Here is a 13,590-nt window from a genome sequence, read left to right on the forward strand (position 1 = left end):
ATGTCAATTCAGGAGATGGATAAAGAGAGCAGGAATGCCTCAGCCATGCAGTCAGCTTCAGAATGTTGGAGGTGCCTTTTATTATGTAGGAAAGGAACTGACCAATCCTATTTAATAGAATGCACCTCCAACATTCTGAAGCCGAGAAACCTCATGTGGTTGGTTACTTCTGCTTGTGACGAACCCGGAAGTACGTGATGTCAATTCAGGAGATGGATACAGAGAGCAGGAATGCCTCAGCCATGCAGTCAGCTTCAGAATGTTGGAGGTGCCTTTTATTATATAGGAAAGGAACTGACCAATCCTATTTAATAGAATGCACCTCCAACATTCTGAAGCCGAGAAACCTCGTGTGGTTGGTCACTTCTGCTTGTGACGAACCCGGAAGTACGTGATGTCAATTCAGGAGATGGATACAGAGAGCAGGAATGCCTCAGCCATGCAGTCAGCTTCAGAATGTTGGAGGTGCCTTTTATTATATAGGATATATCTATATATATATATATATATATATATATATATATATATATATATATATATATATATATATATATATATATACAAATGTGTATATATATATATTAATGATTTTAATTTGGATACTTGTCTATCATTTTCTTCATTTTTGTTTTAATAAATTTTTTAATTTTTATTTTCATTTTTTTAATTTTTTTCACATCTTTTTCTACTATTTATTATTTATTTAATATTCTCTAGATACTCAAGTGGATACTATATGATCATACAGATAATTATTAGGTATGTGCCAAATTTATTTTAAACATAAAGGCAGCATATATTTCATTGGTTTTTAACCAATTTAATTCACTTTTTTATATGTGTAACATGTAAGGTATTTTTGATTAATATTTATTATTATAATACATATTTCATTCGATCTCTCTTTATCAATATACATACACATATATATATATATTGTTTGTTTGTGAATGGTTTATTATTTAATCTGTGTAATTAAGTACGTCGGTATATCATTTTGTATTTTAATTTATTTACTTTTTTGTATATCGGATTATATTATCATGGTGTTCTATGACTATCAGCCGAGCATGTAATTATGATAATGGAATGAAATTATTATTTTATTTTTATTTGTTTTTATACTTGTTGTAATTGTTATATGAGTGTTTGTTTTGTAGCCCCTGATGCAGCCCAGTGGGGCGAAACACAGCCTGTGTCGGGCTTGCTCATTTTTATTGACTTGTATCCATTAAATATTGTTTTCCATATACATATCTGCTTCATTTGGTTTCCATACTGGTATGTCTCCCACATCTTTCTCGGTCAACACCGAAGCAAAGAATACATTTAATCTCTCTGCTTGGGCCTTGTCTTCCCTGATTGCCCCTTTTACTCCTTGGTTATCTAGCGGTCCAACTGATTCTTTTGCCGACTTCGTGTTTTTGCCTCCAACACAATCTTCTTTTCAAAGTCTCTCTTTGCCTTCCTTATCAGCGCTTTGCATTTGACTTGCTATTCCTTATGCTGTTTCCTATTATTTTCAATTGGATCCTTCTTGCATTTTCCAAAGGATTTTATTTTAGCTCTAATAGCTTACTCCCCCCTCCGAAGGGACACCACCTTGTAAGTGGTGGAGGGGCTTCCGTGTTTCAATGACTCAGAGGGCTATGCTGAAGGGTTACCCATATCAGACAGGCCTCTGAGGAGAAACCAGACAAAGAGTGTCCCAAATTAGGGAGAGAGGAAAGATGGTGACCTGAAGCTCGTACACTCAACGGCCCAGCTGTCCTCTGAAGTTCAGTTTTTGTTCACTTGAAATTTCCTCTCTGCATTGCAGTTGCCTTAACAGAGGAAGGGGACAATGGGGGGTCAGCCGCCGATGACCAGCGTTTTGTCCCCTGTGCAGCAAGTGTGGGACCGCTGTGTGACGAGCTGCCCATAGATGACTGGGTTGATGAGTCCTTTGATTAGCGCCGACGAAGGAGCGTCGATGCTCTTGGACCTAGAAACAACTTCATCGCTCAAAAATCATTTAACCACCATGCCCAAAGGAGTGGAGGAGTGAGTCAGGAGTGTATGCTGAAACGGAAGTCGTTTGCAGCTGAACCCGTGTCGGCGGTGCTACTCCTAAACCCTTAAGAGTTATCAGCTTGGAGTTTTTGGCTCCCGTGGAGGTTGCATTGAATGTCATCTGGAGGGTGCTCCAGGACCTGACGGTGGTAGAGAATGACTTTGCTTCAGATATAGTCTTGTTAATGAGCCACATGGATAATCTAATTGAATCCTTTGAGAATATACAGCAAATGAAGTTCTACTGAAGTAGGAAACGGTTAAGATTTGAAAATGATAAAAGACCAGAAAAATTTGAACAAAATGAATATTGTTATAGATGATTAATATCGAGATTGTTGTTTTCCCAGAGTTCCAGGTATGACTCCTAATGTTTTTTTTCCTTTGAAATGATTCCTCTTAATATATTAATTCAAAAGGAGTGAAGCCTGTGAAACTGGGATTACTTTAATCAGCGGGAATTGGATTGGAGATTCAAGGGTTTGTATTGTTAAACAATTTCTGGTTTTAAAAGGGAAAAAAAATGAAATCAGGTGTATTACTTTCACTAATATTGGACAATAAGTATGTTTCCAATGAAATTGATGGACTATGCACCGCTATGGTCTTGAAGAAACCAACCAGATGATCAATGTGGAATAATGATTTAGATAAATAATAACTGGGGATAATCGGGTTACCACATTTTCTTTGTTTGCTGTTGCTTAAATTGATCTCCTTGTCTTGTTTCACTCTCCCTATTTATTTTGTGGTCTAAGAAAGAGAAAGATTGTATAAAATCCATTTATCTTGTTGAGATTGTTTTCTTCTAATAGTGTTTTAATGTACAATCATCTCTGTTTTACTGTTTTGCAAGTGATCCTTGTAAAATGAAAAAATTATAAATAAATGATTAAAAAAAAAAAAAAAAAAAGCTTACTCCACCTCACTTTTTAACCATGCCAGCCGTCGTTTGGTCTTCCACCCTCCTTTTTTTATACATAGAATATGTCTGGTCTGGGATTCCAGGATGGTATCTTTGAACAGCATCCACAGCCTGATGTAAATTTTTGACCTTTGCAGCTGCTCCTCTAAGCTTTGTTTCACTTTTCTTCTCATTTTATCATAGTTTCCTTTTTGAAAGTTAAAAGCTAACCTGTTGGATCTCCTGTGTGTATTTACTCCAGAGCCGATATCAAATCTGATCATGACATGTTATAATCACTGTTATCAAGCGGCCCCATCACCACAAAAAAATGAGCTAGGATCTCAGGACTGGGAAACTGAGATGACGTCAACGTATCGATAAGAGAAAACAAATATTTAGCTAGTTTATTGCAAGATCTTAAGGTACTGGAATAGTAAACCACCTTGGCCTGCCTAAGGGCAGTACTGTATTCACACTGCCTTTCCCTGCAAATCTGCAAGGAATTGGAGCATTTTTGCTTCCTCCAAATTTTCTCAGATCTCCAGGTCTTTTAAAAAGGGACAGCCCTGAATGAAACCAAGGATGTGTGTGCTTCAATGAATAAGGGCGATTGAAGAAGACCGATACAGAGCCTTGAACTCTTGGGACACAGCAGAACACTTACTCAGCAAAGATTGATGCAGAGCAGCCAAGTTTAGCAGTCAACATACCCGGACTTACGTAAGTACATAAGTATTGCCAAACTGGAACAGACCGAAGGTCCATCAAACCCAGCATCCTGTTTCCAACAGTGGCCAATTCAAGTCACAAGTACCTGGCAAGACCCCAAAAAAGTACAAGATCCCCGAAAGGTACAATACATTTTATGCTGCATATCCTAGAAATAAGCAGTGGATTTTCCCCCAAGTCCATTTTAATAATGGTCTATGGATTTTTCCTTTAGGAAGCCATCTAAACCTTTTTTAAACCCCGCTAACTGCTTTTACCACATTCTCTGGCAACAAATTCCAGAGTTTAATTACACATTGAGTGAAGAAAAATTTTCTCCGATTCGTTTTAAATTTACTACGTTGTAGCTTCATCGCATGCCCCCTAGTTCTAGTATTTTTGGAAAGCGTAAACAGACGCTTCACATCTACCCATTCCACTCCACTCATTATTTTATAGACCTCTATCATATCTCCCCTCAGCCGCCTTTTCTCCAAGCTGAAGAGCCCTAGCCGCTTTAGCCTTTCCTCATAGGGAAGTCGTCCCATCCCCTTTATCATTTTCGTCGCCCTTCTCTGTACCTTTTCTAATTCCACTATATCTTTTTTGAGATGCGGTGACCAGAATTGAACACAATATTCGAGGTGTGGTCGCACCATGGAACGATACAAAGGCATTACAACTCTCAAATTCCTAAATGGGGAGTGAAGGTGTAGCTCAATGGTTAGTCCTGGAGAACTGGGTTCTCATCTCCCCTTACGTTCCCGCCCGTAACCTCCGTTCACAGGATAAATCCCTCCTCTCAGTACCCTTCTCCACCACCGCCAACTCCAGGCTCCGCTCATTCTGCCTCGCCTCACCCTATGCTTGGAACAACCTTCCTGAGCCCTTACGCCAAGCCCCCTCCCTGCCCGTCTTCAAGTCTTTGCTTAAAGCCCACCTCTTCAATGCTGCGTTCGGCACCTAACCCTTACCGTTCAGTGAATCCAGACTGCCCCAATTTGACTGCCCCTATCGGACCGACCGTTCACTTGTCTATTAGATTGTAAGCTCTTTGAGCAGGGACTGTCTCTCTTTGTTAAATTGTACAGCGCTGCGTAACCCTAGTAGCGCTCTAGAAATGTTAAGTAGTAGTAGTAGTATTACATATAGCAGTGATTTAACCAGAGCTGAGATTGTGATGTCATAATGCCTCATTCCACCAATGCCTAAGAGCCAACCTCATCAGTGATGTCACAATGGCTTGATTGTCCTATATTTGTCTCACTCTTATCTATTAGATTGTAAGCTCTTTGAGCAGGGACTGTCTCTCTTTGTTAAATTGTACAGCGCTGCGTAACCCTAGTAGCGCTCTAGAAATGTTAAGTAGTAGTAGTAGTATTACATATAGCAGTGATTTAACCAGAGCTGAGATTGTGATGTCATAATGCCTCAGTCCACCAATGCCTAAGAGCCAACCTCATCAGTGATGTCACAATGGCTTGACTGTCCTATACTTGGCTCAAAGCAGTGATTTAACCAGAGCTGACATTGTGATGTCATAATGCCTCAGTCCACCAATGCCTAAGAGCCAACCTCATCAGTGATGTCACAATGGCTTGATTGTCCTATATTTGTCTTACTCTTATCTATTAGATTGTAAGCTCTTTGAGCAGGGACTGTCTCTCTTTGTTAAATTGTACAGCGCTGCGTAACCCTAGTAGCGCTCTAGAAATGTTAAGTAGTAGTAGTAGTTCTCACTGCAGCTCCTTGTGGCCCTAGTCAAATCACTTAACCCTCCATTACCCACATACAAAAAGCACTTTAGATTGTGAGTCCAGTGGGGACAGGGAAAGTACCTGCATACAGGGCTAGATTCTATATATGGTGCCTGAAAAATCAGCGCCGAAAATATTTCTGCCTAGGCTTATTGTGTAAACTGTGTCTAGATTTAGGTACGGTTTATAGAACACGCCTAGCGGTCATGCCTGCACATAACTCTAGGCGTGTCCATTTACAGGTGTATTCTATAACCCTGCACATAGTTTTTCAGAACGCCCATTCCACGCCTCCTTTTTGGCTGCACGCATTAGAATTTACACGCGCCGCTTTACAGAATACGCCTAAGCAAGCTGTGTATGTAAATTCTAATTAATGCCAATTAGTGTCGATAATTGTTAAGTGGCAATTAACAGTGCTCACTGGCCTGTTAAGTAATTAAATTGTGCATGCAAATCCAGAATACGACTGCATTTGTGTCGGCTATATAGAATCCAGGGGATAATGTGTACAGTGCTACGTATATCCCGTAGCGCTATAGAAATGGTGACTAGTAGTAGTAAACGTTCTAACAACCTACCACAAGGGATTTGTAAAGATGACACATCGTACTTGACCCCTGACACAGGCACCGAAACGCGGCCTGTGTCGGGTCACCATTGGAAGATTGTTCCTCAATGGTCTAACATTTGGCAATTAAAATTCAATGCGAAGAAATGCAAAGTGATGCACTTAGGGAGTAGAAATCCAAGGGAGGCGTCTGTGTTAGGCGGGGAGAGCCTGTTAGACACGGACAGGGAGAGGGATCTTGGGGTGATAGTATCTGAGGACCTGAAGGCGATGAAACAGTGCGACAAGGCGGTGGCCGTAGCGAGAAGGTTGCTAGGCTGTATAGAGAGAGGTGTGACCAGCAGAAGAAAGGAAGTTTCAATGCCCCTGTATAAGACGTTGGTGAGGCCCCACCTGGAGTATTGTGTTCAGTTTTGGAGGCCGTACCTTGCGAAGGATGTTAAAAAAATGGAAGCGGTGCAAAGAAAAGCTACGAGGATGGTATGGGAGTTGCGTTCCAAGATGTATGAAGAGAGACTTGCTGACCTGAACATGTACACCCTAGAGGAAAGGAGGAACAGGGGTGATATGATACAGACGTTCAAATATTTGAAAGGTATTAATCCGCAAACTAACCTTTTCCGGAGATGGGAAGGCGGTAGAACGAGAGGACATGAAATGAGATTGAAGGGGGGCAGACTCAGGAAAGATGTCAGGAAGTATTTCTTCACGGAGAGGGTGGTGAACGCTTGGAATGCCCTCCCGCGGGAGGTGGTGATGAAAACGGTAATGGAATTCAAACATGCGTGGGACAGGCATAAAGGAATCCTGTGCAGAAGGAATGGATCCACAGAAGCTTAGCTGAAATTGGGTGGCGGGGGGAAGAGGGGTTGGTGGTTGAGAGGCTAGGATGGGGGAGGGCAGACTTATACGGGGTCTGTGCCGGAGCTGGTGATGGGAGGTGGGACTGGTGGTTGGGAGGCGGGAAATACTGCTGCACAGACTTATACGGTCTGTGCCCTGAAAAAGACAGGTACAAATCAAGGTAAGGTATACACATATGAGTTTATCGTGGGCAGACTAGATGGACCGTGCAGGTCTTTTTCTGCCGTCATCTACTATGTTACCAGTTACTAAGTTTGACCATTAAAGGAATTGTGTCCAAATTTTTAAGGCTCTTGGTGCTTCGTTTTGCTTTCTGGACTTCACTTTGTACTTTGGACCCTCTCTGCGCTCAATCTTAGATAAAAGAGTAACTATGGTTTGTGACTAACCCCACAGAAAAGTAAACACAAGATCTAAAATGTGAGCAGCTGTGAGTTGCCAACTGAACTAACTGCTGGAAGCCTAAAGAATCCATTACAAATATAAATTTCTTTTCTATCGAAGACATGGGCCAGGACAGAGACACCCAAAATAGCAGGCCAACAGTGAGAAAGAGAAACCGCGAGAAAAGAAAGAACGGGATGGCTCCGAGTTAATTAACACAGCTTCTGGATGGGCCAAGGCATGTTTGACCATTTCAACTGCTGGCAGGGAGTCTTGGAAAAGACCGGCTACACCAACCCCTGCCTCACCTGATGATATTAGGCCAAAAAAGAAAAAAAGACAGGCGGCTGAGACTCTATAAGATAAAACTCTTCACCAGGTTTCAGTCGTTTCATTTATAGGTAGAACGGAGTATTTATGGTTCTTTAAAATCTGTTATTCTGCTCCGTAGACAATTCAGGAATGAGTGTAATCTTTCTCCTGAATGATCTAACATTTAAGAGGTTGGCTCAGAGCTTTCCTAGTAATGTAAAATCCCCCAAAACCAAACCTCTAATAAGGAGCATTATTACAGTACTCAAGGGGGAATTCTCCCCTAAATCCTTTCAAACCCTGCAGCTGTGAGTAATAACATTCTTCCTGTATTGTAGTTTAATAATTCATTATTAAACAAACAAAGCTGCAGATTTTTCAAAAGTTCACATTATTTGTGCAGAATTGAGTTCGATTCCCACTTCAGGCACAGGCAGCAACTTGTGACTCTGGGCAAGTCACTTAACCCTCCATTGCCCCAGGTACAAATAAGTACCTGTATATGTAAGCCGCATTGAGCCTGCCATGAGTGGGAAAGCACGGGGTACAAATGTAACTAAAAAAAAAAAAATTGCCCCAGAGTTAAACCCCTGGATTCTATATAAGGCATGGTGAGTAACGTGTGTTAAATTACATAAGCACATAAGTATTGCCATACTGGGAAAGACCAAAGGTCCATCGAGCCCAGCATCGTGTTTCCAATAGTGGCCAATCCAGGTCACAAATACCTGGCAAGATCCCAAAAATGTACAAAACATTTTATACTGCTTATCCCAGAAATAGTGGATTTTCCCCAAATCCATTTAATAATGGTCTATGGACTTTTCCTTTAGGAAGCCGTCCAAACCTTTTATAAACTCCGCTAAGCTAACCGCCTTTACCACATTCTCTGGCAACGAATTCCAGAGTTTAATTACACGTTGAGCGAAGAAAACTGTGGAATTCGTTGCCAGAGAATTGTGCGTGTGGCCAATTTACATGTACTACTCAATTGAGTAACGAGCCAATTAGTCATAATTTGCCGATAACAACCAATTATCATGACTAATTGGCAATAATTGGAATTCACGTGCCCTTCTTTTTAGGCGTGTTCTAAAATAAGACGTGCGTAAATTCCAACGCACATAGCTGAAAAAGGGGTGTGGCCATGGGAAGACTGTAAGTGTGTTGGGGATATTATAGAATACAGGGAAACACACATACATTTAGGCATGCGTGTTACACCAGGCTTTCGGTGACGTAAATGGCTGTACGCACGTTCCTCTAGCCTATGTCCTATTCTATAAACCACGTTTTACTGTAGATGTGGTTTACAGAATAGAGCTACACGCATTATTCTGACGTGTCTACATTTAAGACGCCTTATATAGAATTTGGCCCAAAATGTGCAATCTGCCAATATGTAAGGTGTTATTCCTAGAAAGACTGAATAATCCTCCACTTTCCTTTCATTTAGTAACATTTTTATATTGCAAAATATTTCACAGACCATAGACAATCCATACACATAATCTCACAAGAATACTATTAAGCAAAGAAAACATAATACAATACGGTTGAAATTTGGGTGCTAAAGACAATCGTTTTATCCTTTGCCATCTATATAGGATAACAGTGGGATGGAGGACTAGCCAAGTGGTTAGAAACCAGACTGACAACCAGCAAAGCCAGGCTCAGTCTTAGGCAGGTAACCTAATCCTCCGTTGCCTTGGGTACAAAATTAGACTATCAGGCCTCCAGGGACAGGGAAGTATCTAGTGTACTACGACTGAAAAAGGTGTAAGCGAAATCGAAAAACTAAGGGATTTTACTGGCCTGACCTGTTAAATCGCCTGATCAGGGTTACCCACTAATTAACTGGTTACTGCCATTGAAAATAACCAGTTAACGCCAAACTGAAAGCAGCTATTTTGGGTGATATGGGGCGGATTAACACTTGGCCAGTCAAATGCTGATATTCAGCTCATAACCAGCCAGGTTAACCACATGAAGCTCAGTCTATCTTTGGGGCCCTTTTACCAAAAAGCAGTAAAACGTGGTCTTAGGTAACCGGCTGAATTTCTTGGGCTTTTTGTATTAATGACCCTGTGCTAATTTTGCCATTAGCACATGGCCATTAAGACATATTAGTGCGTCAGCCCGTATCGCCACCCAAGTGCTCCACTGCTAATCACTTGCTAATCGGTTAGCGAGGGGCAATGTAGCCCACTCTCCACCACCAGACACACCCCCATTTTATTTTTTAGCTCATGGGTAGCCTGCGCACATCCTGAATTTACCGTGGGACATCTCAGCGCATCCCATGTTACGCCATTTTTTTGCTGCGGTAAGCATGAGTTAGTGCTGTGTTCACAGCTGAAGTGCTGGGAGCAGGACCGAGGAAGACAAACAAATAGGAACGGAGAAGTGGTAGTCCGGGAATGATTTTCAGAGGACTGTGTTCATGAGGAAGTGGCTAATCTAAAGTTAAACAAAGCGATGGGGCCGGATGGCATACATCCGAGCAGTGGCATAGTTAGGTGGGGCCACAGGGGCCTGGGCCCCCCAAAATTTTCTCTGGGCCCCTGGTTGCCTGGCAGGGGTCCCCAACCCTTGCCAGCTGAAGACTTCGTCCAGCACTGGTCTGCGGCAGCGCAGCCATATTGCCTGCCCTGCTCTCTCCGCCCCTCACGTTGCGCATGCTACCTTTAGTGAAACTGAGCATGCTTTTTAACATATTTATAAATGATCTAGAGATGGGAGTAACTAGTGAAGTAATTAAATTTGCAGATGACACAAAGTTATTCAAAGTTAAATCACGGGAGGATTGTGAAAAATTACAAGAGGACCTTACGAGACTGGGAGACTGGGAGTCTAAATGGCAGATGACGTTTAATGTGAGCAAGTTCAAAGTGATGCATGTGGGAAAGAGGAACCCGAATTATAGCTACATCATGCAAGGTTCACGTTAGGAGTCACGGACCAAGAAAGGGATCTAGGTGTCGTCGATGATGCGTTGAAACCTTCTGCTCATTGTGCTGCTGCGGCTAAGAAAGCGAATAGAATGTTAGGTATTATTAGGAAAGGAATGGAAAACAAAAATGAAGATGTTATAATGCCTTTGTATTGCTCCATGGTGCGACCGCACCTCGAATATTGTGTTCAATTCTGGTCGCCACATCTCAAAAAAGATATAGTGGAATTAGAAAAGGCGCGGAGAAGGGCGACGAAAATGATAAAGGGGATGGGACGACTTCCCTATGAGGAAAGGCTAAAACGGCTAGGGCTCTTCAGCTTGGAGAAAAGGCGGCTGAGGGGAGATATGATAGAGGTCTATAAAATAATGGGTGAAGTTGAACGGGTAGATATGAAGCATCTGTTCATGCTTTCCAAAAATACTAGGACTAGGGGGCATGCGATGAAGCTACAATGTAGTAAATTTAAAATGAATCAGAGAAAAATTTTCTTCACTCAAAGTGTAATTAAAATTAAACTCTGGAATTTGTTGCCAGAGAATGTGATAAAGGCGGTTAGCTTAGCGAGGTTTGAAAAAGGTTTGGACGGCTTCCTAAAGGAAAAGTCCATAGACCATTATTAAATGGACTTGGAGAAAATCCACTATTTCTGGGATAAGCAGTATAAATTTTTTTGTACATTTTTGGGATCTTGTCGGGTATTTGTGATCTGGATTGGCCACTGTTGGAAACAGGATGCTGGCCTTGATGGTCCTTTGGACTTTCCCAGTATGGCAATACTTATGTACTTATGTAATCTATGTCACGTTAATTCTCAAATAGGGCTGCATCTTGGGGATATGTCAGATCTTAAGCCCAGGGGAAATCAGCTCCAATTGGCCACCTGGGAAGTGATATTTAAGAGCATATGGAGAGACCCCAGGCCCTGTACAGAAGTCTCTGCCCCTGAGGAATGGGTGACGATATTGGATGTCAAAGGCAGAGCACCCACAGCCACACAGAGTACCCCAAACTTCATTTGTTCCCTCTTTTTCAGAGACAGCCCTACTAGCCATGGACGGTAGTGGAACTACTACTACTACTTAACATTTCTAAAGCGCTACCCGGGTTACGCAGCGCTGTACAATTTAACAAAGAAGGACAGTCCCTGCTCAAAGGAGCTTACAATCTAAAGGACAAAAGTGCGGTCAATCAAATTGGGCAGTCTAGATTTCCTGAATAGAGGTATAAAGGTTAGGTGCCGAAAGCGACATTGAAGAGTTGGGCTTTGAGCAAGGATTTGAAGATGGGCAGAGAGGGAGCTTGGCGTATGGCCTCAGGGAGTTTATTCCAAGCTTAGGGTGAGGCGAGGCAGAAAGGGCGGAGCCTGGAGTTGGAGGTGGTGGAGAAGGGTACTGAGAGGAGGGATTTGTCCTGTGAGCGGAGGTTACGGGTAGGAGTGTAGGGGGAGATGAGGGTAGAGAGGTATTGAGGGGCTGCAGATTGTGTGCACTTGTAGGTTAGTAGGAGAAGCTTGAACTGTATGCGGTACCTGATCGGGAGTCAATGAAGTGACCTGAGGAGAGGGGTGATATGAGAATATCGGTCTAGGCGGAAGATAAGACGCGCAGCAGAGTTCTGAACGGATTGAAGGGGGGATAGATCGTTAAGTGGGAGGCCAGTGAGGAGTAGGTTGCAGTAGTCAAGGCGAGAGGTATTGAGAGAGTGGATGAGAGTTCGGGTGGTGTGCTCAGAGAGGAAAGGGCTGTTTTTGCTAATGTTGTAAAGGAAGAAGCGACAGGTCTTGGCTATCTGCTGGATATGCGCAGAGAAGGAGAGGGAGGAGTTGAAGATGACTCCGAGGTTGCGGGTAGATGAGACGGGGAGGATGATGGTGTTGTCGATTGAGATAGAGAGTGGGGGGAGAGGGGAAGTGGGTTTGGGTGGAAAGACAATAAGTCCGGTCTTGGCCATGTTCAGTTTCAGGTGGTGGTTTTGTGTAGAAAGTAGATACCAGATCAGGGAAATGATTTAGTCTTCTTGCATTTACGTACTACTTATCATTTCTCTCTATATATAATATGTTTACAATCGTAGGATATTTTACAGAAAAAGTGCTCTGCAATTCTTTTTTTCTTCATACCTCAGTCTGTACCTTTGCTGTCCTGTCTACTTTTCCCACTTCCTTTAACCTTTCCGGTATTTTTAGCTGTCTTTGTTTGTCTGAGATGTCCTTACCCTTTCCTTTGCCATGCCTACCGCACTGCAGTCTGCCTTCTGTACACTGTGCTCTTGACAGGTTTGATGAGAGGACTCTGGATCCTGAACAAACTGGCAGCCCTACCTAGCCACATATGAAAGCAGGGTAATTCCCCACTGAAAGGCATCTGTTAAATGTCTTCATTGGTTTATTTTATTTTTTTAGATTTTGCTCACACCCGTTTCAGTAGTAGCTCAAAGGTGAGTTGCATTCAGAGGTACACTGGGTATTTCTCTGTCCCTGAAGGGCTCACAATCTAATTTTGTACCAGAGGCAATGGAGGGTTAAGCGACTTGCCCAAGATCACAAGGAGTAGCAGTGGGATTTGAACCGGCCACCTCTGGATGTCAAGACATGTGCTCTAACCACTAGGCCACTCCTCCACTCCGCTCCAGTCCATCTCTTTGGGTACTAACCGCATACTTTCCTTCGCCTTGATCACTCATGGCCCACAGATTGAAGTCCGTGTCTCGATCATTGCTCTTGTCCATGCTCACTTCTCCTGTGATGCCTGAATGAAAGAGACGAGCATGAGGGGCCATAAATTTTTACGAAGTAGCAACTTATCTCAATATGATTAGTTCATGAGGCTGAAAGTATCAGACAAGATGCATAGTATCATCAGAGACCAGATGTCTATAGTTTACACTAACAGGACGGGTATCCCCCCTCCTACATTCTTGTACATAAACTTTATAAATCCCACAGCTCGTTTCTGGTCTCCAAATCTCAAAACTATCATTGTCTCAGAATACTGTTTATGCTTCTTCAATGAAAGGTGTCACCAATGACAAGGATACATAACAGAAGCATGACCTAGCAACATCACAGGCTAAGGGGTA

The 13,590-nt window shown here is 42.4% G+C and overlaps 1 protein-coding gene across 3 annotated transcripts in view; it reads right to left on the reverse strand.

Annotated features, from left to right (window-relative positions):
• Positions 1 to 13,590, reverse strand: part of NPR2 (natriuretic peptide receptor 2) — a 328,510-nt gene that overhangs the window by 79,573 nt on the left and 235,347 nt on the right. For all 3 annotated transcript variants that reach the window (XM_030192798.1, XM_030192797.1, XM_030192799.1), the window contains exon 5: positions 13,165 to 13,259. In XM_030192798.1, coding sequence (XP_030048658.1) covers positions 13,165 to 13,259 — 95 coding nt within the window. The remainder of the gene's footprint in view (positions 1 to 13,164; positions 13,260 to 13,590) is intronic.

This window comes from Microcaecilia unicolor, chromosome 2 (genome assembly GCF_901765095.1).
Source record: "Microcaecilia unicolor chromosome 2, aMicUni1.1, whole genome shotgun sequence".
NCBI classification, from domain to species: domain Eukaryota; kingdom Metazoa; phylum Chordata; class Amphibia; order Gymnophiona; family Siphonopidae; genus Microcaecilia; species Microcaecilia unicolor.